Below are 26,894 nucleotides of genomic sequence, written 5' to 3' on the forward strand. Positions count from 1 at the left end.
GTCTCTTCTGTGTTGCCATATCAGATTACATTGTAATTACCAGCGCACTGGGAGTGTGCTCTCAGCCATCCCTTCACAGAACATGGGCAATGCTATTTAGAGAGCTAGAGCTAGAACTGTTTCCAGGTCTGAATTTACACGGGTGTAAGATGTTTTTAAGCCCTTGTGGCACAGACCTGATCTTTCTGTCATAAGATGTGATCTTAACCAAAATGGGATTTTGCTCTTTTTTTTGTTTTGTAAATATAACAGTTGTTTATTGAAAGGACAAGTGAGTTTGAGTGTATGATTATCTTATTATTCACTTTTCTAACACTTGAATAAAGCCCTTCTCAGGAGTCAGGAGAGCTCAGCTAATCTTGTGCCAACGTAGCACCATCGAGGCTTATACTAATGTTTATTTACATGATCAGGTAATCTTCCAGTTATTTTTGTGATTCTTGTTTGATAAATGTCAGAAAATGGTGAAAAATGCTTTGTTTGTTTGGACAAACAACAGCCTAAAACACAAAGATATTCATTTTACTATGACATGGAACAAAGAAAAGCTAGAAGTCTGTTTTGCATTAGGGCTTGAAATTGAAAGTAACTTTAATATGATTTATTATCAAACTAGGTGCTGATTATTTTTATATAACTAATTGACGCATTAGCTAATTGTGTAACCTGCAATAACTTGTAACCAGTGGGTTGATAGCAGTAAGACTTTTGTTATACATTAGTCCACTGACCGCTCTGGACTTGCCACTTAATCTGAAAATGGCAAAACAGGATGTACAATGACCCCAAATGTACAGCCTCTGTCTGTTACACAAACACATGTCCCGTAGATGTAATTAAGTCCTTGAATTGGTGCTGCTCAGGCATGTTTGATTGAAAATGTGCTCAAACAAATACATCACTTCAACCAAACCCAGTGGTTACATAAGAAGTCAGAGTGCAGCCTAGAAATGACATTTCAGTGTCTTAAGGCTGCTTGTATGCTTAACTCTTCACTGGGCTTTTGTTTCACTCTGTAGCAACTTTAAAGTCATTTTGGTTGAATAAACAAGCAGTCTCAATCAGACTCTCTGCACCATCTCCAAACCCTGGTTTATGTTCCTAATTCTGATGGATACTATTTACACTGGAAGACCGAGAGGTGGTTTTACTGTCAGTTGTGTGTTTATTGAATTACAGCAGACTTAAAGTAGAAAATGAAAATGCAAGCGGTAATCCGTACAAGCCAACCAAATGTACAGTATCCCAGATACTTGCCTGAACATGAAACTAAAGCAGCAACAACAGACATTCAGCCAGCAGACAGCCATACACCTGCTGTTCAAACCTGGGTTATCAATTCAAAATGACAGCTGAACGTAACTTTTTTTTTTCACTTGCACAAATATTGCAAGGACTTGCAATTGGACCAATAAATCACAGAAATCCCTTTAAATCATTTCTGGAAATGAGCTGTTAAAAATGAAAATTGTTGAAGCACATGCAAGCAGTTCATGACAGCTTTGGCTGTTGTGATATTTTCCAGCAATTCCAAATAAAAATCTGCACTGATTTGATCATATATCTCTGTAACACGGATTCATGAGCCCCCATTTTGGTTATGAACTGACCGAACAGGAATCAACTGAACCCAGTCGAGCTTGGAATAGATGGACCTACCTAAGACCGGAAAGCCTATAGAGAAGACGAGAGGAGTGTTCACAGATCACAGCCGAGACAACAGATTTCTGAAATGCTTCAAATGAAAGGAGCTTTGATTATTTAATCATGCGTCAAACACTTTTCACCAAAATGTTCTTGGTGAGTTCAGTCAAGAATATTTCAAGTTTTTAAAACAAAGATCTGAAAGCTGAAATAATCATCACCAGTATGTACTCGACCCAGTTCTGAGGCAGGCAGGAAATGTCACATAAGAGAGTTGAAAAGGCAGCATGGTGTGATCGAACAGACTCCCCACTCTGTGTGATTAATCATTTCCATCTCAGAAAAGGAACATTCTGTACCGTTTCTTGAACATGCCTCAGGTACTAATGCAAGATCCAGCTGATAATAAAAGTTAAAATAAGTTAGGATGTACAGTGCATTCATTCATTTGCCCTAATACCGTTAGCCTTGGTCTGCCCGTGTGGCTGTCTGTGTTCATTCTCTGGTCTCTCAGCAGTGATGCTGTAGCTGTGTTCAAACTGCCCAAAACACTGTTATTCCTCCTAACTGCCAGTCTAGCACTTCTGAGTGATTTCCACCCTCACCGGCGTAATTCTATGAGGGCGAGTCAAGGTGACGCTGCAGGAGAAAAGGAAAAGTTACAGTTTGAGATGAAGTGGCCTATCATGAGAATATCTATCACTACAGCAGGGATATATGCAAGTGCCATCGAAGACTGCTCATGAAGAGTAGTGCGCAAGTATGATTTTCCAAAAACAAAAATAGGACTGATTTTCAGCAAAAAAACCCAAAACAAACTATCATACACTTTGATCTTAACAACAACAACAACAAAAAAAAATTACAGGTTTTGGGGCACAAGTCAGACTTTTTTTTAAAAATGTAACAAAACTTGCCCTCCCAGTAAAACTGTACAAACTTTTTTTTGTAATACAGAAAAATATTTACAAGCTTGCTTCTGTTTTAAAAAAGTGTAGTAGTAGTAAGAACAATGCATCAAGTCCAGCTTTGGCACTCCTCTTAATGTCAGCATCTGCACCTCACATCAGTGCTTTAACGATTGAACTCCCCAAAGTCCCCGGCGCTTTGTGATGACATCACAGGCAGACAGTTACATCACTGGTTCCACATTTGGTCATCTGGAGTTGTCACATGTTGGTCCGTGACTCAGAGAGAGGTCAATGATTTACTGTACCTGGAACGTAATCAGACATCAGACAGAAACAGGGAGTGAAAAACACTTGGTAAAATTATTGTTCCCCTCGAGTTCAGAGAAAATATATTTCACTATTTAATTAATACTGTTCTGAGATCATAATTTCAAGTACTTGTTTGATTGAAATGGTCACTTAGAAATTAACCTGGAAACCTGGAAGTGATGTTATTATGTACATGAAGTGAAAACCTTAGTGGCTACAAAAGGGTAAATTCTTAGGGGAAGAACTAGAAATTTACCACCATTTGCACACCCTTCTTTCTGCCTTCCTGTGACAGTAACGATGTGTGTATGTGTGTGCCTGTCGACATGTACGATGCTAATGATGGTGTGGTCCAAATATCATCCTGCCGTCCCAGCATGCCATCTTTCTGAAGGACCAGTCAGAGGTAATTACACACTAATAACTTCCTGGGTAGCTGGAGGCTGCAGCTGTGGCATCTTAAAGGAACAGTTCACTATTTATTCAGCTATTTACTCAAGCCAATTCACACAGTGAAGCTTTCAAAATCTCCTACTCCAGCATCTATCCATCCATCCATCCATCCATCCATCCATCCATTCTGTACGACCAATTATTCCTGGAGCATATCCAAGCAGTGAAAAGCAGGGAAACACCTTGTCTATACAGCAGCAGCCATGTGTAACTTGTTTCACCTACGCTTAACCCTTTTATGACTGGTACAGATGTACAGTTTTTTATCTATGCACTGTTTTTTTCATTATAACAAAATTTCAAATCACTATGTGTAATGTGAACGTTGTTGCTCATACAGACAAGTCCACAAAGAATTACCACTTGAATTGGTGGTTCCCCTGTGCTCTGTGGAGCTCTGCAGCGTCTTTCAGCTCATTGTTTTGGTTTTATGACCTGCAACTTTACTGTTTTGATTTGCACCTGCTCTTATCAACATCAGCTGTTTTCAATGAAAAAGCTCTGATAAACCCAACATATGCTACCTGCCCTACACCACACTGCAGACAGACAAAATTAGGGACTAGCTAGCAAACCTATTTTTGTGTCTCTCTCCGGATGTTCACCAGTTGGCCAGTAACTTCTCCAAATGAATGCTAATATTGCTGGATGTTTAACCAATAGTTAAACATAACATAATCTTTACAAAGCCTTAAAATACCAAACGTGATTCTTAGCTTGTTGTTAAGTTCTACCCACAAATGGCCAAAAAAAAAAAAAAACACAAATTAAAGTAGCTGATGCTTGTCTCACTTTCTCCACACTTCTTCTGTTTTCAGTGCAAATAATTTAGCTGCGTAGCAGTTAAAGCTAAGGGTTACTTCACCAGTTTAACCTACCATCAACCAGTGACCCTCCCTGGTTGCTCCATGGTCAAAACATCGGGGTCTGTTGCCAGCCTCTGTTTTTCCACTCCTCCTTCAGTCTCGTCCCCCACTGCCACAGTCACCTTTACCCACCTGGCAAGAAAACAGACCCACAGTTTAAACACAAACAGGAATCAGAGAAAAAGATTTCTTTCTGAGATGCCATAAACCATGCATGAAAATCTGGTTTATGTAAGAAACAAGTGAAAATGATGGAGTAATCCAACATCCACATCTTGCTATGGTCATATGGTGCTGTATCTGAATGTTTTCACAAAAGAAAATCTTAAAATAACTCTCCAGATATGCCTTTAAACAAAATACTGGCAGTGAGCAAGTCTTTTTTTTTGTCTGTATAACATGAATCTCTCTGTTTTTCATCTCTTCACCCACCTCCCTTTGTCAGCATTGCTAGAGCTAGTCTGGTCTGGTCTGGTCCGGCTCAGGTCCGTCACACTGTGGGCTAGTCTGTCACTCAACCACTGGACTTTGTCTTGCTCTGACGGTCTGGAGTGCTCTGTAGCTGATGTGTTCTCACCAGCCTCCTCCACTGCACCAGTGGTTGTATGATAAAGCATGTGCACAAAAACAGAGAAAGCACAAAGTCAAACAAGGATAAAAAGACACAAAATTATATTTAGAGGTGAAAAAAAACACAGCTCCATGTTCTCTTCCAAAACTCACCTTTTACAGCCTTGACTTCCAAGGAAACGCTCTGTTTTTTCTCAGAACTCTGGCTGCTCTGTTCCTGGCCTGCTTTCTGCTGCTCAGCAAGGGTTTGGTTTTGGAAACCTTCCATCCAGTCCAGAGTTTCACCGTTCTTCAGCGCCGAGCGGTGGTCCTTGAACCAGCGGACAATGTCGGTGCGTCCCAAGCTCGTTTGGACCTCCAGCTGGCTGTACTCCTCAGGAGATGGCCACTGGGTCCGACAGAACATCTGTAAGGACAGTACAGGAAGTACAAAACACCATTAAAACAATATTTAGATCACTGCTACATGGCCTGAGTAATAAACAACCTAAAATCTCTAAAATCTAAACATCAGCAACTGGAGAAAATAAAATATTGTTTGTGACTTACTCTTCTATAAAGGGCACATCTGTGACTCCTATTTCCAGAGCTTATGGTTAATGACACGCAGGGGTCATTTTTATTACCCACTATTTATTGAGTACTTAACTTTTGGTACATATACTTTTACTTGTGTAACATTTTTAATGCAGGACTTTTATACTACAGTATCGCTCCTGATAGGTTTAATACATGGCTGACTTTTTTTCAGCTGTTTTAAATATATGGGTCACCATTAAATGACAGCCTGTGCCTGCACATTGTATCACAGGGCATAAAACAAGTACTGTTGCTGTCCAAGAGACATCTCATGAATATATGTTCCATTTAGAGGCTTTCTAATCCTATGGGATCCCGCTGTTTTCTAGACGCAACACTTCTCACACGTCCTCTCTTTACTTTATCAGATCTGACCTTGTAGTCACCTAGCATCTTATCTCGCTTTTAATATTCAGGTATCAGCTTGTTTCATCGTGTAGTGTCAATCACGCTGCTTCTCCTCAAGTACAATACCATCTGAAGATGAATCATTTAATTTTACACAACATCTCACTTCAGCTTGTATTAAAAAGGTGACATGTCATTAACTAATCTCTTTCACTCACATCTCATTAATCTGTTGGTACCATTATCAGCCCCTCTGCAATTAAAAGGATATTCATCTTTATATCATTACAGTGTGCATCAGTGTTCTAATCTGTGGCACATTTTGAACCAGACAATGCTGACATGTTTTCGTAACCTCTTCGTACCTCTCTGAGCAGGGTGAGGGAATGGCTGGTGATGGGAGCTGGGCTTGTGGAGGCCGACAGGATGGGAGGATGGGGAGAGGAGGAGGAGGATGAAGTGAGGATGGGAGGAGATGCAGAGGAGGAGAGGGTTGGTGGGTGAGGGGAGGAGGCTGCGAGCACAGGAGGAGAAGAGGAGGAGGAGGAAGAGGAGAGGACAGGTGGGTGAGGGGAAGAGCGGAGAGGTTTCCCATCCTGCTCTCGATGAGAGGCCCCGTTCAGCAACGCTCCGGGCCGGTCTGGTCTGTCCTCTGTGTTTTTTGAGGCCATGGTGAGTAGAGTCTTCTCCATGTTGTCCCTCAGTGCTCTGCGCTCTGAAAACCAGCAGTCCACCTCTGTCTTGGACAGCCTGGTCTCCTGGGCCAGCTGGTCTGCAGCAGAAGAGAGTTCAGTGGATTGGATGAGCTGTGTTACCTCCAAGTAGAAGGCTTTTTGGAAACCTGGGAATTCAGTCTCTCTAGGGGACTTAAAAATGGGCTCATTAAAAACAATTCTGCTATTCCTGTCATGCAGGCACCCACCAGAGACGGGCCTACAGCTCTTTTAGGGTGAAAGAAAATTAAGTCACATGCTGTGAACTTGTATAAATAGAAGAAAATGCTATTGAATTTCTTACTTTAATTTTCACATCCAAGACAGGGTGTTGAACTTTGAGAGAACACAACTAACTACTTATTTGACTAACTGACTCTTACCTAATTTATCCTATTTCAGTGGCAAAGTTTTTAATAAGTATTTTAAAAGTTCTGCCATCATTTTCTCAGGGAACTTCACAACACAAACTGATCCTAAAAAGACATCTGTGAAGCTGATTTTGTGCCTCGTTAGCTCCCAATCTGCAGGAGGGCAGTCATGTGTTTTTGTAGGCAAAGGCAAATATAATGTGTTCACATCGAGCATTGATTTAGTACTAGAGCTGAGACCACTGGCAAATAAGTTAGTAAAAACAACATTTGCTTGAATACACAGATAAGCATTCTGCACACAGAGAGGTACCAATTAATGAAGCTGCTTGTATAGTGTCAAGGAAGTACCATGTTACCTTAATATCTATTAATGTTTATTTAAATAAATGCCAACACTTTGTCACATTTTACTATTTCTGGAGCTGAAATCACACGGTTTTAAAGTTTTTCCTTATACTGTACTTCCAAATGTTGAATTAAACCTATGTTTCATTACTCCAAGCACATAATATGAACATGCACATGTAAGGATAACAATTATTTCATAACTGACTCAACATTACTCTATCTTTTCCTGATCTACTGATATGTTAAATTTGGCCCAGTCCTAAACCTCACCTTGCTCAAATAGTTTTCTTTAAGAGCCACTACATGTTGTATACTAAGGACCAAACTAAGAATGAGGTAATAAATCTCAGGCCCTGTCCTAAGACATGTGCTTGCGAGAGGATTGATGGGTGGGCTGTACCTAGCTCTGCCTCCGTTGGAGAGCTGCTTCTCTGGAAACTCTCCTCCAGTGCCTTCAGCTGCTCTGATGTCTTTCCCTTTACCCTCTCCAGCAGAGGAAACTGGCTGGGGACCGCTTTCTTCACAGGACCGTCTTTAGGTGCTAGCGTCACCTCTGCTTTCACCAGCACTGGTGGTGGAGGAACACCTTTAAGAGTGACAAAGAGAGAGGACACTGGTTGATGTTTTAAAATGCTGAAAGTATGTGGTACTGTGAAAATGAAGTGGCAAGAATACACTGCTTAAAAAAATAGTTTGTAATGTTTTTGTAATTAAAACTCAGGCGTGACAACCAAAATTAGCTTGTTTCAAAACCACAGAAAGATGTGTGATTAATCAAAGGCAGGATATTTCATTATTGTGGATCTGTGGCACTGATTACACCACGCACCTTTGAGATTAAGGAGCCTTTGTTCACTGAACCACTTCTTTATCTCTCCTCTGGACAGCCCGGTGGTCTCTATCAGCCTGTAGATCTATCACACCACAAGATGCAACATAAGATGAAACAATAAGCACAGGTGTTTATCAGTGACAGCTGTGTACTAAATTACAAAATTAAAGCAGCCACAACAATCTCTCTATGTTGAACTTATAAGGCACAGCACAAAAAAAATGCCATTTCACTCACTTATTCTTACCTCATCTTCCTCAGGGAACGGACACTGTGTGTAGCTGGACCTCAGTACTGATAGCTGCTCGCCTGTTTTATTGGGGTCGACTGTAAAACTCAGCACTTTGGGTGATGCCAGCTTGGATGTGGCCATGGGCGCCGAGATGGTTTGAATGATGGAGGGTCGTTTACTCTCTGTGGCGATCACAGGAGAGGCCAGGGGTCGTTTGAGTGACTGCGCCACCTGTGGTAATCATGGAGGAAATATTAAAATGGATTATTGCAAGTCACATATTTGACTGTTTTTGCCACTGTGTCTGAATCTCTGCCCAGTGCTTTCTACCTGGTTAGCCACTGTGAGTGCCAGCGGTGCACAAGTGACAGTAGAGCCGTTGGCTACAGGAGTTAGCACCAGGCTGCTCTGTCCCAGCAGCTGACAGGGGAGGGACTGCAGGACAGAGGCTGCTGGCTGCATGGATTTGGAGGCTGTAGTTGCAGCAGTTGCGTTGGCAGATGATTGGGAGTTGAGCTGAGGAGCAACCACTGTGAATGTCTGAGGCACAGAGGAGATTGTACCGTTGAACATTTTCTTCCTGGCTTCTTCCACCTGTAACAGAAGGAAAGGACTTGCTATACTTGTATGTTGAAGACCATTTTGAATTAAATTATACTGTTATTATCATTCTTACATTATGCAACAAAGAGGGCACAGAATTACTTTATAACTCTGTTTAAACTGTGTTTATTTTTTTTACTTACTATTTAATTTTGTTAAATGTATTATCAAATGAAAAACAAAAATTACACTGTAATCTCCATTTATTATTAAGTGAAATTCATTTAAAAAATTGAATATAACTAAACAACATGTGCCAGCAAAAACCCACAATCTGATGAGTGATTACTGTTATCTAAACAGACAATTAGCATACTTGTGCTTTGAGCTGTAATTTGCTATTGAGTGATATAGCATGGAACATTCCCTATTCCACTTAATACTACAGGCCAGAATAATTATTGTCAGTGCTTGGACATATGGTGAAAAAACATAAGGTGCTAGAAATACAGTTTCTTTCACCATTATTATTTTTACTCTTTGGGAAATAAGCAGATGCTCTGTTGGAGCCTCTCTGTTTGATGAAAAAGACCAGGAAAATACACTACATTACATTAAAGGGAAGAGAATTGAAAATATCATTATCACTATAATTCCTACCTCCTCTGGTGACCAGCTAATACCCTGTTTGAGCCTCTGTGTGGTGAACCAGACTTTGATTTGCTCCTCTGGATGTTTTGAGGCTGCAGTGAGCCAGGAGAGCTCAGCCTGTGTTGGATAGGGGAACTTGTTGAAGGAAGAGATGAGTGTCAGGTTGTCGTCCAGCGAGGGGTTGTATTTGGTTGTGTTGAGGGGCACTGCGATCTTCGGCACCTGGAACAAAACAACAATGTTGAATGGTCTTTTTTAAATTTCCCTAAGAAGCATAATGATTTCTACAAGTACTGTTGAGTTTTGAGTTATTGTGTTTACAAAAAGCATAATATTAGCATGGTGAATATTAAAAACAAGATGATAATGCTTGTTTAAACAAATCTGCAATTTCCCAATAATTCCTTTGGAAATTTCCTAGGAAGAATGTAATTATGGTGAAAATAGGGATTGAAACCCAAACAAATATTCAGTCATTGTTCATTAATCTTTGGAAACTTTCATCTCTGTGCATGTGCTTGTCTGTAGACAAGTTTTGCATGTCTGCATGTTCAGCTGACATGCTGTGTACTGACACTCCAGCTTGCACTAGCAATTAATTGAAATTAATTAAGTGCACCATTTGAACATGGTCTCTTTTTGCCTATAATTACTTTGTTCTTTTAAGGAAACTTCCCAGGAAATTATTAGGGAATTACGGACCCATAAAATGAAGCATTATCAACAAAACGTTAAAATGTACATTTTGGAAAACAAACAAACAAAAAAAAATAAATAATAATAATAATTAATGTCCGTCCATTTATTATCTGATTACATCAAATCCATCCTCCAACGCAGAGCCAGAGGTTAAAAGGAATAATCTCACATTTTGACAAATAGGCTTGTCTGATTCATTGTCAAGAGTCAGAACATCATCACTGCTCCCTTACCTGTCCATTAAATATGTGGCTCAATCTGGGATAACACTTAGCTTAGTTAACATATGCACCACAAACAGCTAGCCTGGCTCTACTGCCCACTAGTGCCTATAAAGCTCATTAATTATCACATCACATTATATCTTTTAACATTTACCACATTTATTTTTTTAATTTGTAAACTAATTAAACAAACATGCTTCAGACTGTGCTAAGCTGATCACTTGCTGCTTGTAGCTATGTACTTAGTATTCAAACATTAGAGTGGGCTTCATTGTCTAACCCAGCTCCCATCAAGAAAGCAAACAAGTGTATTCCTCAAAATGCTAAACTATTCCTTTAACTGTACAGGAACGGTACATAAAAGAAGAATTCTTGGTCCACTTTGTGTCTTACCTGGGTATAGTTTAGAGGCCGCTGTAGGGAAGGCATGATGTGAGAAAGGCTGTCTGCTTTGAGGAGAGTCGACTCAGGAATGATGACTGTCCCGTTAACATTGACAGCTGTGATTGGCTTCTTGGCCAAATCGGGGGCCAGCTTACCCAACTGAGACTCTGTCCGTTTATTATCTGATGACATTATTTTTGGTTTACCAATCTTGACTGTGGTGGGTTTGCTGAGTGGCAGAGTGCCTAGTTCGTCCCCTTTGCCAGAAATGGCACTGGAAGTGTTGTAAATGACTGCATTGTTACTGCACCCCTCTATTGTCTGCTCTAAGATTGTCTGATTGTTCATTTTTATACGTTTGAATTTAAAGTTGCTCTCCCCTGGGTGACACCTCTCATTGTGTTCTGTCAGGGTGTCAAACTTTTTTGTGTTGAAGTTGCAGACGGCACACAGATACAGGGGATTTAGGATGACGTTTGGGTGGTTGGCGTCTACATGTTCTTTAAAAGTGTTGAGGTTCTGCGTGGAGAAGGGGCAGTATTTGCACTCGTAGCCCCCCTGCTGCCTACGCTGAGGCTTAGCAAGGTCCGGTGGCTCTGTTGCAGGTTTGTCTGGAGCTGTGGGAGGGTCTGAGGCCTTTCCCATTAGATCCAGGTCCATGGATGACTCTGCTTCTGTTGAGAGATCTGTTTCCATAGGCCCCTCCTCAGTATGGTTCTCTGTTGATGTCTGGTAGAGGGAAGAGGCAATATTTAGATGCAAAAGACAGACTACAGATGGCATTTTCAAACATGTGCACATGATCCACACACCAATATATTTTTTGCATCATGCCCCAGTGTTATAATTTGAGCCCTGAGATTAGTACATCCACTGAAATCCACAGAAAATTGCAGCATAATATTATTTAAAAAACTTTAAATCACAAGATAGAAACAGTTTTAATATCACTCTGTGTATAAAATGTAAAAATCAATCCACCTTTCCACAAATTGCTCAAATATTAATTCAATCCAACAGGGGTCTATATCTGTGCAATAAAACCCATAAAATAATAACATTTCCACCAAACCAAGCATGCAATCTAATTTATTTAACTCAGCCTATTAAGGAGGTCAGATGCTGTTGCCAGGCATACTGGAAGCGTACCTCCATGTTGTGCGATTCCTCATCATCCAGCTCCACCATGGTTTGCTCTGGTCGGATCATACAGGGAGTGGAAGCCTTCCTTCGACTGGACATGATGCTGATAAATCCTGGGTTTTTCCTGGTGGACAGCTGCCCTAAGCTGGTGCTTGTGCCTGGCCAGGGATGTTGTAAAGGAGGCTATGGTTGAAGAGCCCAGGATGCAGGACTGCTGTGTGGAGACAGTCTAAGGTGTGAACGTATAGCCAGGAGGACTGGTTTGTTCTACTATACAGGCAGCAAGTTTGTAGGATGAGAGTGAGCGGCTGAGGAGTCTGAAGAAAAGTCTTCCCCTGGGGTAAGATTAGTAGCTGGAGAGAGAGGAGGACAGTGGAAGGTGAAGGTCTGATAGGGATGGAACTGCTATGGTGTAGTGTAGGCTGGGCTCGCTGACGGTGTCAGCTCCAGTGCTCGCCAGCCTCCTGGAACTGCATGACAGGACGCTGCCTGGATGAGACAAAGAGGAGTAGAAAAACAAGCCATTATAAACATTAGGAAAAGAATTTGCCCTACTTTTGTTTAAAAACATTTTTTTCCCCTTTCCTTCATTTCATCTACTTTTCTATTTTTGACTTAAATGCAGTCAATCAGTGAAACCATCTCTCACTCTGATTGAAATGGTCAATACAAGTCACAGAAGATAGGGCAAGCAGTTTGTATAATTTATGCAATGTCTGTACAAAAATTAGCAATAAAGCTATGATCTTTAGTTTCATAAATCCAGTTTATGTGTATAAATGGGTTTTAAAATGTTTGAGGCAACTGACATATTTGGTTATACATAAGGGAGAATGAAGAAAAAATGAGAGAGCATAAGTAGCCCTTTCAAGTGCCTTTGAATAGCTACTACAGGAGGCATCACACAGGCTGGTTCGAGCATTTTAAGTAATGCAACATGCTGGGTTATTTAAGCTCTGCAGTGTCCCATGTGGATCTGCAGTGAGCCAGCACCCAAAAGAAGTAGCATCAACACGGTAAAATGGCTCAAAATGAAAAAGGTCAAAGGAGACAAACAAACAAACAGTGGAGCATAGCTGACGGTCTACAGGTGGTAAACTGATGGGCAAGTAGAACACTGGTGCTGAAAAGACTGAACAATGTTCTGTGAAAAAGCGAGGAGAAAAGTAGAGTACATGCATCTCTCACATGGACCAGCAAACCAATAAACAAACCAATAAACAGCACTGTAGAAAGTCTGTAACAATACACAATTTAGATAAATTCTGGAGCAAAAAAGTCTGAAAGGCAACATTGTGCAAGATCCTTTGTGTGTTTTTATCCCAGTGTATAGGACACAAATTACAATCTATTTTATAAATGTATGAGTCATTTATTAAGCAAAAATACAGTGGTTCTAGCTTTTTTAAAATGTGAATATTTGCATGTTTTTTAGTGTTATACAATAGTAGACTTATATCTGAGTGTTGGTCAGACAAAACAAGCAAAATGAATACATCACCTAGTAGTTAGTTAGTTAGTTAGTTAGTTCAGTGGCTCTTGCATTTTCTGTGTTATGTGATTTCTGCTGATCTATCAGCAGAAATCAGCAGAATCCACCATGAGTATCTCTATTAATATCAGTTTAACAGTTTCTTCCATCTCATGTGGAGATGAAAACACGGCTGAAATACACACTGAAATATTTAGGGTAAATTTAGGCCTAATTATTCACTAATCAGTACTTAAATTACTGAAATAAATAACAGAACATTCATATCAACTCAACATAAACAGTTAATTAAATTTTTCAAATACATTAAAATCAAGAAGTGCACAATGGGCACAAAAACATGAACAACAGTCTTTTAAACCATATGGACTTTGCTCACTTCCAACACCCACCTGCTATAATTACAGTTTGTCAGAGCTCAGGTGGCAGCTGTATTTTTGCAATTTGCAATTTTTTGCAATTTGACATTAGCTGAAAACAGACATGAACTTCACAAAAGTCCTAATTTGGTTATGTAGAGTAAAAACGTCTATCACCACAGTTTGATAATAGTGATTTGACAACGTAGCTGATATGCAAATATATGCAGTTGACAGGTTCACAGCTGTCAGTACAAGAAGTTCTCCTGGGAAATATTGACTAATCATAAATCAGATTATGCTGCTGAGTGTGAATAGAGTGAGAGACCAGAGACAAAGCAGCTTCGGGTACTCATCTCAAAAAGCTAAAAGAGGCTTTATTTGGGTTGTGTGGAAATGGCACCTCGATCGAGAAAAAGCAGTTACGAAAAGCTGAGGGAGGGCGAGCAGAGGAAACTTTCCTGGGGTAATATTGTAATGAGAGGAGAGAGAGAACCTTATCTGACTGAAAAAAGTCTATTGATATTCTGGAGGCCTCACGCTGAAGCTTCATACTCATATTCACATGAGTAAAAATCAAATGAGTCGATGCGGCAGCGGTGCTCTTCTATCAGGACATAATGAGGTTCCATAAAACCAAGTCAGCACAGAGGATGAGGGAAACTCCTCTTAGAATCTCATGTGATGCTTATGAGTTAATACTGACAGAAGACAAGCATTTAACCACACCAAACACAGACCCTGTTTAACAAAATGATCATATTTGAGTCTGTTACACAGGGTGAAGCAACAGTAATTATGTGAAGAGTACAACTTCTTTGGGGGCTCCTGTCAGCTCATGTTGGAACTGTACTTTGTAATCATGTAAAAGTGTCACATTCTTAATACAGTCCTCTCCAGCAGCTACGCATTAATCACATGGCACCGTACCCTTCAAGGCTTGAAGGCTGTCATTCGCTAGTCGACTCATTGTCCCGAGATATCTCAACTCCTCAAACAACCCACTGAGGCATCATTAGAATGCAGACTCATTACCATGGCGTCGCTATAGCAACCGTGGACGTAGAGCTGTAGTCAAGTAGCTGCTACATCCATGTCACTGACAGAGACTGTATATACAGGGGTGACCCGACTGCATGTGGGACTGTATGTGATGGTTTTAGAAACAGAAACAGAAAAAAAAGAAATACTTGTAAAAATAGAAATCTTGCAGAAATAGCTGACAGGCTGTGTGTGTTGAAAGCCTGGTAGGACACTCTCCTGCAGGATGCAGAGTGGTGTGGTGCATTTGTGAGGTTTCTTCAGCTTGATTGGGGAAGGTCAAGGAACAGTCACAAGGAGAGGAAGAGGCTCCACTCTGAAAAATCAAAGCTAGACAGGTGGTGGCACACAAAAGATTTATCTGGTAAAAGATGAGGTTACAAGCTTTGTGATTATCCTACTAACCCTGTTTTAGGTGCTGTGTAGATTAAGACCCTCTAAGAGAATGTATGATGTAAATACTCCAGTGTGCATACTCATTCCTCCACTCTCTATCACTCAGTACCTCAAAGTCTGCCCTTGCCCAAAATCCAGCAATGTAGATATGATCTGGTGAGAAGGAAAGAGAGATGCATCTGTCGTGCCACTTTATATGACCTGCTGAACTTCTACTGCCTCACTGCTGACACAGCCTGAACACTTATCAGATGTGCTGATGGGCGATAGTGGCTGGATGAGGATCTGACTTTGAACAGAACCAAGCTGTAGCTGGACTTTTACCTCCTACTGTATGTACTAAACCTACACAAGTAGAGGCAGGGAATATGAGCAATTCCATTTATGCAACATCCATATCAGTAAGCTGTAAACACAGCTGGTGCAGAACTTAAATAATGTCAGCGTTGCTGAAAAAAGCTGCCACAAACAACACAAATCTGAGCTTCAAGTCGTTAGAGGACATCAGACATTAGTCTGTGTATTAACTAACTGCCTGTTGAGTCATTTATAGAAAAAGCGTTCACTGCACGACAGATTTTGAGCAGAGGCTGACTCAGAGTGACCGTTATCTTACACAATATAAATACACTCAAGCTCTGCAGTTTAAGTTGTAGCAGTCAAGTTAAACTCATGTGCGCTGACTCTCTCAAACAAAGAAAAAATCCTGTGTAAAGAGTGCTGAACACTGAGGATACACTGGCACCAACAGCCTCCTCTTCTCTCTATCATTTTCAGTGGAAGAGGGAGGGGCTGCTCTCCTGCTGCCTTGGCTGGCTACTTGGGAGCACTAAATGCCATCATGGAAAAGAGAACTGGTACAGTGTGTGATTAATAACCATGGCAATGTATTACTTTATTCAACAGTCACTCAAACTTTATCAAAATAACTTAACTAATGCCTTTATAATAACCTTACTAATAGGCTCCAGTCTCAGGGATTAAAATAGTAATCACTTGATGTCCTTGAGAGAGGAACTTTTTGCTCTGAGCCATTGGCTGTTTGGCTGTAAACATCTTACAGAGAGAAATGTGCCCGGACTAATGTTTCAGACGGCTGTCTGAGCTCTTCATGTGGCAACTTTCACTTTTGGTTCTTGTCTTTGTGGTGCCTGATCTTGAGAGATGCTATAAAAATAAGCCGGATACTTTATTTTCAATCCCAAAAATGTTAATTAATTGTGGATTCAAACTTGGCTGGTTTCATAACCTGGGTCAAATAGTCAGTCTCCCACCTGTTAGTTAATGTGTCTAACCTAGTGAGCCTGTTAGCTTCTGTGTGTAGTGTGAGGGCTGTGCTGGAGCCACAAACTCCCTACTGTCTGGATGCTCATTAAACTTGTATGAATACTCAGCCTGGCAGCCCCTTGCCTGCCCGTCTGTCTGTACTTGCCTGTTGTCTGGCTGTCTGTCTGATTGGTGCATTATATTAGTGGAGCCATCTTTCTGAAGGAGTTACCTTTAATGCTGCGAGGCAGCAAATACATCTATCAGCCGTGGCAGTAATAAGTTTAGGCTACACACTGGCATACATACTGGGGAGAGCATGGGAGAAATCAATACAAACCCTCAGTACCACTGAGCCTGTCTAATGTATGAAGACAGACAGATGATCTAATGCAGCAGAAACATAGTTGTTCTATAGGAGGGATATCTATCCAAACAGCAGTGAGAAGCAAATGACACTGAACAGATGAGTCACAGCAGCACACTCCTCTCAGATCCTATTTCTGGGTATCATTAACGTAATCAAAGTAGTAGGGGGAAAAATATGGCTCACACTCTGCTCTCAAAAACCGGAATTTCGGAAAAGCTGTTGCCGATATCCCTAAAAAAACATTTACCTGAACTACATTACCCACATGACACCATGGCAATACATATGTCCTCGGCTAAACTTGCAGTGATTGATGATGTTATTGGGAACCACCTTTCATATGGATCACTATGGTAACTGCCGTACCTGTGACTCAGAGGTTGAGGTAAAAGGTTGCAGCTCTAGAGGGATAATTATAAGTAAATGTAAAGTTATATAATGCATATCAGGTGCACTTGAATCCCTTGCAAGGCTGTGCACTACTGTCTGAAATGTGAGACAATATGCCCTGTGCCACAGCTCTCTCCTGGACAGCCTGAACAAAGATCAAGCTCAAGAACTGGCAGATTCTGGTAGGCTTCATTGTTGTAGCTGAAGAAAGAGGACGGCTGGAGAAATGAATGTACTGTAGAGAAACAGCCAGCCGAGTGCCAGAGTTTTCAGGCATGCAGTCATCACAAACACAAAGGCATATGAATGGCAACCTCTGCGGCTCCTGCACTTGAAGCCATGCATGAAGTACAAACCAGCCAGTTACACCAGGGCTCTAAAATAACGAGCAAAACAAGGAAAGAAAGCGGCTTAAAAACCACAAGCTGCATCAACACAGACTGTAGCTGTGACACAACTTTGCAGTTACATTAACTAAAACTTTGAACCTCTATCACACATTTTGTCTCACAAAAACATATTGCACAGAGGGAGTGCACACACTGTTCTGTTGGCATTGCTGTAAGGGGCGTGTTTCTCTCTCTCGCTGTCTGTTTTGAGTGTGTTTTCCCTCCTGACTGCTTGTTCCACAAGTCAGCCACTGCAGTGAGGAGGACACTGTGTGTCTGAATTGTGTGGCTGAGGAGAGGCACCATCACCATTAATACAACATGTCCCAGCAGGGGTGGAAGAGGCAGAATTTCGGACAGTCGCAGACTTAATTTAAATCTCATCACGCGGCTCCTCCAGAGCAAAGCAAAGTGCTGCACTGTGTTCGAGTGCTTGGTATGTTCTGCATAGCAACAGAGCAGCAATACTTCTGCTGGGCTAGGATGAAGGCTAGACAAGAATCAATGATGAAAATGGGCGTTTTGTCACCACAGCCCAACCTGTACTGGATTTTGTGAGGTGAGATGTAGATACTGATAGAGGGAAAAAAGAGGAGAAAAACATACTATAAACAAACAATGACAATAGGATTCTCTTAAAGGAAAAGTTCAACCTTTGGGATATTTATGTGGTTTCTTGCTCAGTATTTGTTCAGATACCACTTTCATGTCAGTGCAGTAAATATGTAGCTGGAGCCAGCAGCTGCTTAGCTTACAAACATAGTTTAGTAACATCAAGTCTTCAGTCCACATAACCCCCTGTAAAACAGTGAATTGTCATTTTTACGTTCAATTGTCCTTACATATTAAACAGGTGAGCTATAACGTGTTGATTAGTGAACTTCAGAGGTGCAGATGGGTTGATTTTGGACACAACCAGGCTGTTTCCAGTCTCTATGCTGAATTAAATTGACAGGCTGCTGATTCCAGCTACAAATTCACCATACAGAAATTAGAGTAGCATCAATCTTCAGTCCTAACTCTTGGAATGAAAACAAATAAACGTATTTACTAAAATGTCAGCCTATTCCTTTGAATTTAGTTGTACTGAATGTGACTTTTTACAATTGAGAAATAATCACGGTGCATCTGGTGGACAAACTAATGGCAACAGTGTCACTAATTTATCATCATGTACTATTTTTTCTTTCTGTACAACAATTTCCTGTTACTTATTAACATATGCACTGTTACTGATATCAGAGTGACAATACACATTTTAGCATGTACTTTGCTCTTAATTTCATCAGTAAAATTTAACTGCTGTAAATTAGGTATATAGCACAATTTCACTTTTTTTTTTTTAAAGATCAGCACTTTTTCTTCACAGTTACTTTTATAAGTTGCAGGGACTCATGACAGCTTTTGCAATATCACACACACATCAGCTTTTGTGGCAAATTGACAAACTTTCACATGGAACTTCCAGTCTTCACTGCTGCGTCCTTATTCAAACCTTACAAACACTGTAAGAGACACAGTGGCCTATATACAGTATGATGGAAATACTGTCAAGCAGGCTACGCTGCAGTAGATCAAAGATCCAGTCTTCCGTTTAATGTGGTTCGCGTAACAGTGAACACACACTAGTGTCACATTGCCAGACCTGTCTCCTTACTCAACACACACAGGCGCACCGTCATACACACAAAGGGCAAGCTATAAAAATATCCAAGTGTCACCCACTCTGCAGCTGATGGTTGTGTTACTATGGTAACACTGTAACCAACAGAAAGCGTTTGTGAGTGTGCGCTTCTATCCAGGAGCAGGAACCCAGAGGAGGTCAATCAGTGTCATGACGGCAGGGATGCTTAAAATCCAACACGTCAGTGAACATTCACTTGATTCCAGGGGCTGCGAGTGGCAATGAAAAGCAGATGGGGTACTTATTGTACTTCACAAAGTCAACTATTAAGAGCTTAAACCACTGCTAAAAATGCTATTATAGTTTTTCAGGGTCAAATGTGAGTTTTTAGTTACAGTAATTGCATTGTAGGACACAACTGGAGTAGGGCAAAGGTCATCCTGCACCCAAACAGCAGCCTGCAAATCAGGTCAACAATGACAAGGGACATTGTAGGGGTTCTGCAAAACTTCAGTCTAATGGTTACCACATTTTAATCACTACAAATTTATCACACCACAAAACTGCAGTGTAAATGTAATTTTTAGAGGAAATATTTATATCATGTCCTTTACATGTGTGTGTGCATGATTGAAAAAGAGAGAACGATATCTGTCTGAACTGTCATGTTTAATCCAAATAAGAACATCTGGAGACTTTATTTTGTGTTTGATAAGAGTCTCAGTGAGCATTCAGTGCTCCTGTGCGGCCAGATTTTCCACCTGTCAATCTCTGCCTTCTGCAGTGGGTGTGGCTTGTGAATTGTCCTCCGGCTTCTCCCCATTGGTCTCACGCTGGCATGAGGGGTGTGTCTGAGCACTGCCACTGGCTGACGTGGTGCAGTGCAGTGGGCCTTTTAGTAAAGCTCGCTCCCCATTTCCCCCTTTCCTTTTTTTCCCCAAAACTTGAAATTTGGAGGACACGCTGAGATGTGAGGATCGACTCCACACATGAATGACCTACATGACATACAGAGACTGACTGTGTGCATGGGTATGAAGCTAACTTTTTCAACAGCTGCACGTAGTGGTTGCTATGTTCAGAATTTCACCAGAAGATTTAATGTATCAACTGCAGAAGCAGTTTCAAGCTCTGAAAGACTGCAGTGGCCACTAGAAATAGAAAAAAAGCCATCTGGCTGGTGGATGATGTAGGGTAGTTTAATACATGCTTACACATGCAGAAGCACACTGCTGTAGAAACTGCTATGCACTCATAGACTTAAATAATAATCAATGTAGCAATGAAGCAGCAAAGTCTTTAATAAAATACACAGCTTACAAAATAACTGACTGCAGATACTAATGATGGAGCCTGGTGTACCTGCTCTTTCTCCCACACATATACACAAACATCTCTGGCAGTCTCTCATGGCTAGGCCGTCTCTTGTTTCTAATTCACACCGCTTAGCCATTCTGACTCTAGTGTCTTGTTTCATTTCTTTGTCACGCTGGCGCTCTCAGTGTCACCAGTTTTTTCTGTGACACGTTTAGTTTGGTTGGATTTCCAACACATTACGTACTAAAAACGTACCTTCGACTCTTTGTATTTATCTGTGATTTTTTCCAATGAGATTTCCATGGGCATGGAAAGTTGCTTACAAGACACAGGGACTGCTTTAGTGGACATACAAAACCATCATACGTTAGGCTGATGTGACCTTTTGTGTGCTCCATCACCCTTTACAGGTTGGGCTGCATGTAGGGCTTCAATCTATATGTACTTTCTTTCTTCTGTCTCCCTCTTTTGTCCCTCTCATGCAGTATCACTCAATTGTCTCCTCCTCTGTATCACTGTCTCTCTCAGACATCACACATACTTTCTAATGCAGTGTTGATTTCATGCTTCCTCACCGCCTGTCCCTATGTAACTCCTCTGCATGACCTCCCTGACTGTCTCCTTCCCTCCATCACGCTCTCCCTCTCAGCCCCACCTACAGGTGATGAGCTCATCTCTGTGGTTGCCTTAGTCACCTAACAACACGTCTGAGAAGCCGGCAGAGACACAGCAGAGAAGAGGACCTGAGCCGAAAACACTGGAACAAAGCACAGGGTAAATGTTGGTGATGTCATCACAGAGTCAAGCTGAGCACGACAGGCCATGATGACAACAACCTCCATCCTCCAACCCATGATGACTCATTCCAGTGTTTCACCAGGAGAATGGACAGCCATTATACACATTATGCAGCTTGGGATTGGATGTGGAAGTGTGATGTGCAGTCAGGAAATACTGGATGTTCCTGATGAATGTGAAAAATGAAAACGTGCTGAAACCCACCATAGGTCAGCTAGCACAGCTCTAAAAATAACAGCCGCATGTCATGCAATAAGCAAGGGCGAGCTCAAAACGAACAAAACACATAAATACAGGACCAATAAACCAATAAACTTACATTCTGGTTATAGTATTTGTCATTAAAGCCTAAACAAATAGTGAAAGCAAAACAAAAAAGAACTAAGATTTATGGTACACTGTAGTATACGCCAGCACAATCAAGCACAAGCCTACAATCAACAGGGGTTGAACAAGAAGCAACAAGAGCAATGATATCTTTAAGACATAAAATATTCAGCCTATCATTACACCATTGTTGTCACCATAAAAAAAATCAAGGCCTGAATAAATCCTGTTGGCATATTTCATTTCATTTCATATTTCTGATTTTCTAAGGTATATGAACATTTATTTTGGAACTTAGCCAAACTACAAAATGAGCTCTTGGCTCTTCCCTGGTAAACCTGCATCACAAGTCTGCATGCCTGTACACAAAGAACAGAGTGCTGAGTCTGTTAGTTAACAATTGATCTAGCGTTAGCTGCTTTCTAACTATAAAGCTGATCATCAGTGCTGGATGGCTAATGCTAGCAGATGATCAACAAAAATCAAAATACATCACATTAATATCCTGATCACTTTATGATCTTTGTACAGTCAGAGCTGAGCAGCAGCTTATTCTTTCAGTATGTGAAAGTATAACTTTAGCTGAGCTAACTAGCTCAGCAGCTAAAGAGGAGACTGTGAGCTGTCAAGCGGATCAGTTTACATGATTTCTGATATCTTCAGTTTTAATGTGACTTTGTGGTAGTTAGTTATTGTATTGAAGTGTAAAACTACATAAGTCATTACATAATATAAGACGCAAAGAGAGCACCCTTAACTTCATCCAGTGGATTTTATAGTTTCTTCAAAAATTTCATTTCTTTGGTGTAGCTGAAAACAAAATGAGTTAAATATGATGAATGTGTCTAATATAATTGTTGTATAATTCCAGTATTATTTGGCACACCCACGAGGTGTACAGTTTTCCCACTGCACCCCCCCCCTCAAATACCATTCTGCCTATCATACTCAACAGCTCAACAGCTATACCATTAGCAGCACACACATCCCATATACTGCGTGCCACCTACCCACTTTATCAAAAACAAACATAATCACCAAGTAAATGTCTTTTACTGTCAATCTTCTGCTCCAGGTTAATTCCAGTTAACAGCCAGAAACTGTGTCAGACAATTGCAGCAACTCTTGCTATCATGATTGACACATGTAACATCTGGTGGTATGATGACTGTCAACAACCAGATCTCACACATCATTTATAGACATGATCTCTGACTATCCTGCACTTTCTTCCCTCTTAGACTGTAAATAATCATCCAATAGTCTTGGATACTAAAAACTGCTTTTGATGTTACATGAAGTTTGATGTTTGGAAGATAAAATCCATTAAATTTGACTATAAAAACACACCTTTGGCTTTGCATTGGAACAGCATGTGTAAAAGCTATCTAAATAAATCTGTCAAAATAAAGAGATCTTTGTGTATTCTTTCACTTCTCAGGTTATAATTTGACACCAATTCTTGAGGTGCTGTGATTTTCTATTTAAATGAATGTGACAGACTAAGTCTTGTTCATTTTCCACCATCTGACTACAGTAAACGAATAAACGCCTCTAGGAACAAATAGAGCGGATCACCTCACAGCTGGATGTTTCGGCTGTGACATTCTAAGAGGTCACAGTACATTGAGAAACACTGCATGGTTGGGAAAGACTGGGGGGGAAAAAGGCGATTCGATAAGGGTAGATATATTTACCAGAAATAATAGCTGCTTAACACCTAACTGTAAGTAAAACAAATGATCTTAGCCTGTTCACAGTGTAGTGATGATGGAACAATCATTGATGTTATGGTCAACAAGGTAGGATGGTGACATCTGTGCATTTCTCTAATCCTTTGAGCCATACTGAGAATAACATCCCCCCTCCAAAAATATATTTAAACACTGCCTTAATCTTGCCTCTATCAAACTGTAAAAACAACTCAGTAATGCCCAATGTACCTACACTGTACACTACACAACAATTGGGATTTTAAATTGTTATCACTTCTTTCTACTACACATGGTAGCAAAAATCTTCATAATTCAAACATCAAACCTTATTTTATTAGGTTCGTTAATTGTGTACAACTACATATATATTACTACCATCTATTTTTAGCTGGGTTTCCTACATTATTCCTGAAAATTGCTTGGCTACACAATACACTAGGCAACTGTCTGCGTGTGATTTGAAACGTGACAGTTTACTTTTATCAACAGAACCCCTTTGATTGTTCAGCCCCCCAATGAAAAATGAGCTGGTTGTCATTTCAAATTACATAACATTTATCTCTGATTTGGCAGATCACAAGCAGAAACCATGTGAAGAACAAAACATGAGCCAAATTTCTCTTCACATGGAAAGAGCAAGAGTGCATGGCTTAGTGAGCGAAGCCAAGTTTATACCCAAAGGAATTGCTGGTAACGGGTATGACAGGAGGGTTAACAGCACTGTGATCAAAATCGCTTGCATCTTCAACGCAGAGGGTGGGACTGTTCATCAGAGAATGTTTAGAAATACAACATAATAGGTCATTCAAGCGCTGAGAGAACGTTGTCTAATGAACAAGATATTTCATCAGATGTACAGTCAGCAGTATCCATAACAGCCAACATAATACTTTTCAATTAATTGGCCCTCCTGTAGGGACTGAGTGTGTAGAACTGTCAGAGGTCTGAGACTGTTCACTAGTGAACAGGTGCACTGAATTACTGCATAGTAAATCTGTGTCAGGGACTGTTTTATCACAACCAACACTACAGTGTGTTTGATTTAAAATGCTACTTTAATCTCAACCTCCACACTGACAGAGTCAATATCTAATTGTAACTGGTACTAGGAGCCAGCTGGCGCTACTGTCCCTGGGTGTCTTCGCTCTCGGAAATGTCATAGTCAGGTGTTACTTTTTCCGTGCGTATCATTTTCATTAATATGATCATCACTGATACTTAGGTGTATGTTGTTCATGACAGACATAAATCATGCCATTATAGAGAATTCAATTACAGGTCATAAACATCAGATTTGTGGCAGTTTGTAGGGATGCAGTGATCTAACATTTCCTTTCCCAATGCCTCAACTGTGCCTATCTGCCAATAGATTAAACTAATGGCGGAAAAATTGAATTTCATAATAACACTAAGAAATAAACCAATACAGTTAATGTGGACTGGTTCGTATCATGGCCCAATCGACTTAATGAGGTAAGTAAGGTATTGCACAATTGTCTCTGTATTTAATTTGATTATACTTAAGGCATATGTGTGGCTCAAATTATGTCAAAGCTCCAAAAAGCAACAAGACACTACATAAGGCTTGAACAGAATATCCTCTGGTCTGATGAGGACATTTGACACCCACTTTATTGTAAAGTTAGTGAGTCTGCAGTCACTTTGAATGAACTTTATGACATGGTTTGATGACAATAAACCTATGCCATACAGTAGCAGATGTAATTTATTGTTTTGTGACATAATGACAGAAGAAACTAGAAAACTAGGTAGGAGGAGATGTGCACTGGGCTGTGTTTCGACAGCAACAACAACTACAGCACTGGAGTATTAAAACTGTGACTGTAATTATTGCACATGTCAGCTTTGATGCTCATCATGTATATATTTATGTTCATACCTCACCCCAGTGACTCCACAAATGTTGTCCAATGCAGTACAGGACAGAATAAAACACGCAATAAAATTAAATAAATCAAACACCCACTGTCCCTCCACAAGATTTGACTGGGTGCACGGAGGACATATTTTCTCTGGTTAAGACTGAGTGTATTGACTCCAGAGGAGTGCGGCACACAGACTGACTGACTACAGTGTGGGGCACTGGGTTCACAGCCAAAGTTGATACTCTGGAAAAAAAAAAAAAAAGAACCACGCCTGACTTTTTACAACAGTTACAGGTCTGCTGCAATGACAGAATATAAGTGAGCTCCTGTGCTACAGCACTGTCTATCTGTCTATCTGTCTGCAGTAAGAGCCGTGGTCTCGGAGGGGAGGAGGCATCACCAGGGGTAACGTTACGCCTACATCACAGAGTCGCACAAATCAAAGTCTATAAACAACGTCGGACTCCAAAAGTTGCACTCTAACCTCGGTACCGCTGAATGTGAGCGGTTACACCGGCGGCAGTGCGGGGTTTCCACCGGCCAGCCCGAGATGTGACAGAGGGGCGCAGAAAAACACTCTCCCCAAATGTTCCCCCTCTCGCCATCGACGTAACAACATGTCGGCAAAGGACGGCCATGTTTTGCTGGTTATGTCGACACGGGGAGGAGGAAAAGTAGACACGATGTTTCTCCTCTCTGCCTTCTCCCACCACGGTCTCAACGTACCAAAGTGAAACTTAAACACGGGGGCGAAAACGTCCAATTAACAACTTGGCGGACACATTGTCTGAGTACGCAGGTGTAAACGGCAGGGGCAGGCAAAGTTCATGCGGCTAGACAAGTTAAAATATTTATACAGAGGCGTGTGGGTGTTTTGGAGCCACGCAAGGGCAGAGCGAGCCAGGAGAGAGGCACAAACAAACAACTACATGCAGTTTTAACTTGGGGGGACTTTTCAGGAGGGAGTCACGGCGAGCCGTTTGAAAAACAGAGGAACAGTTTCTCCTTTTCTTACCTGCCCACCGTTTTGGCGCGATGCTCAGGTAGTGCGGTACAATCCCGAAGCCACGGCTAACCGACAAAATGAGCCAAATCTGTTTTATACACTCTCACAGCGGTCCAATAACCGCGCAGACAACAGGCGACAGGAAAGAAAAAATTGGCGATCACAAGGAGGATCTACGCCAAAAGCCACATGATCGCCGACGTCAGAGTACGTATTTGCATGCCGTACCGGAGCGCCGGTGTCCGTCCATAGCGGGTCCATAGTGTTAAAACAGCGATAAGTTCACGAGCAGGCTGAGGAAAGTGAAACAACTGTCTTGTCCAGACAGCAGGAGGAGTGCTGGTAGCTGCATGGAGCATGCCTGCTGCCGTAAAAATGAATGAACTGCATCTTGTCGCCGTCAAGTTTCCCCTGTGCTGATGCCTGCCTGCCTCTCTGCTCACAGCTAATTTAATATTACAGTATGAGAAGGGGGCGTTTGTTACCCCAAGGTCCCTCCCTCCCTCTGCTACCCCGCCCACCTCTCTTTTCTCTCTCCCCTATCTCACTGTGTGCATGTGAGGTGAGGTGTGGAGCTGCTGCAGTGCTTTCTCAAGTGGAGGCTGTTGTGCCCTATGCGGTGAAGGGAAACTGTAAACATCCCTGCCCTTCATCACACGTAGAAAACATACTCACATTTGAGTCCGCAAAGGTTA

The 26,894-nt window shown here is 41.2% G+C and overlaps 1 protein-coding gene across 1 annotated transcript; it reads right to left on the bottom strand.

Annotated features, from left to right (window-relative positions):
* Positions 1 to 1,142: 1,142 nt before the first annotated feature.
* Positions 1,143 to 26,652, bottom strand: zhx2a (zinc fingers and homeoboxes 2a). The gene is made up of 13 exons (XM_018683832.2): positions 26,209 to 26,652; positions 11,830 to 12,312; positions 10,690 to 11,409; positions 9,383 to 9,595; positions 8,510 to 8,773; positions 8,195 to 8,410; positions 7,945 to 8,029; positions 7,516 to 7,701; positions 6,046 to 6,452; positions 4,907 to 5,159; positions 4,616 to 4,772; positions 4,196 to 4,315; positions 1,143 to 2,860 (listed from the first exon to the last, which is right to left on the bottom strand). Exons 2-12 carry the CDS (start codon positions 11,920 to 11,922, stop codon positions 4,198 to 4,200), a joined length of 2,712 nt encoding a protein of 903 aa, XP_018539348.1. The 5' UTR covers positions 11,923 to 12,312; positions 26,209 to 26,652; the 3' UTR covers positions 1,143 to 2,860; positions 4,196 to 4,197.
* Between the last annotated feature and the right edge of the window lie 242 nt (positions 26,653 to 26,894).

This window comes from Lates calcarifer, linkage group LG15, assembly GCF_001640805.2.
Source record: "Lates calcarifer isolate ASB-BC8 linkage group LG15, TLL_Latcal_v3, whole genome shotgun sequence".
NCBI classification, from domain to species: domain Eukaryota; kingdom Metazoa; phylum Chordata; class Actinopteri; family Centropomidae; genus Lates; species Lates calcarifer.

Bases quoted from the DNA above. Each gene is read 5' to 3' on its own strand.
- zhx2a (XM_018683832.2), bottom strand. From the start codon at position 11,922: ATGTCCAGTCGAAGGAAGGCTTCCACTCCCTGTATGATCCGACCAGAG. The intron at 5,160-6,045 runs GTACGAAGAGGT...CTGTCCTTACAG, and splicing joins CCCTCACCCTGCTCAGAGAG to ATGTTCTGTCGGACCCAGTG. The intron at 4,316-4,615 runs GTGGGTGAAGAG...TTTTCTTGCCAG, and splicing joins AGCAATGCTGACAAAGGGAG to GTGGGTAAAGGTGACTGTGG.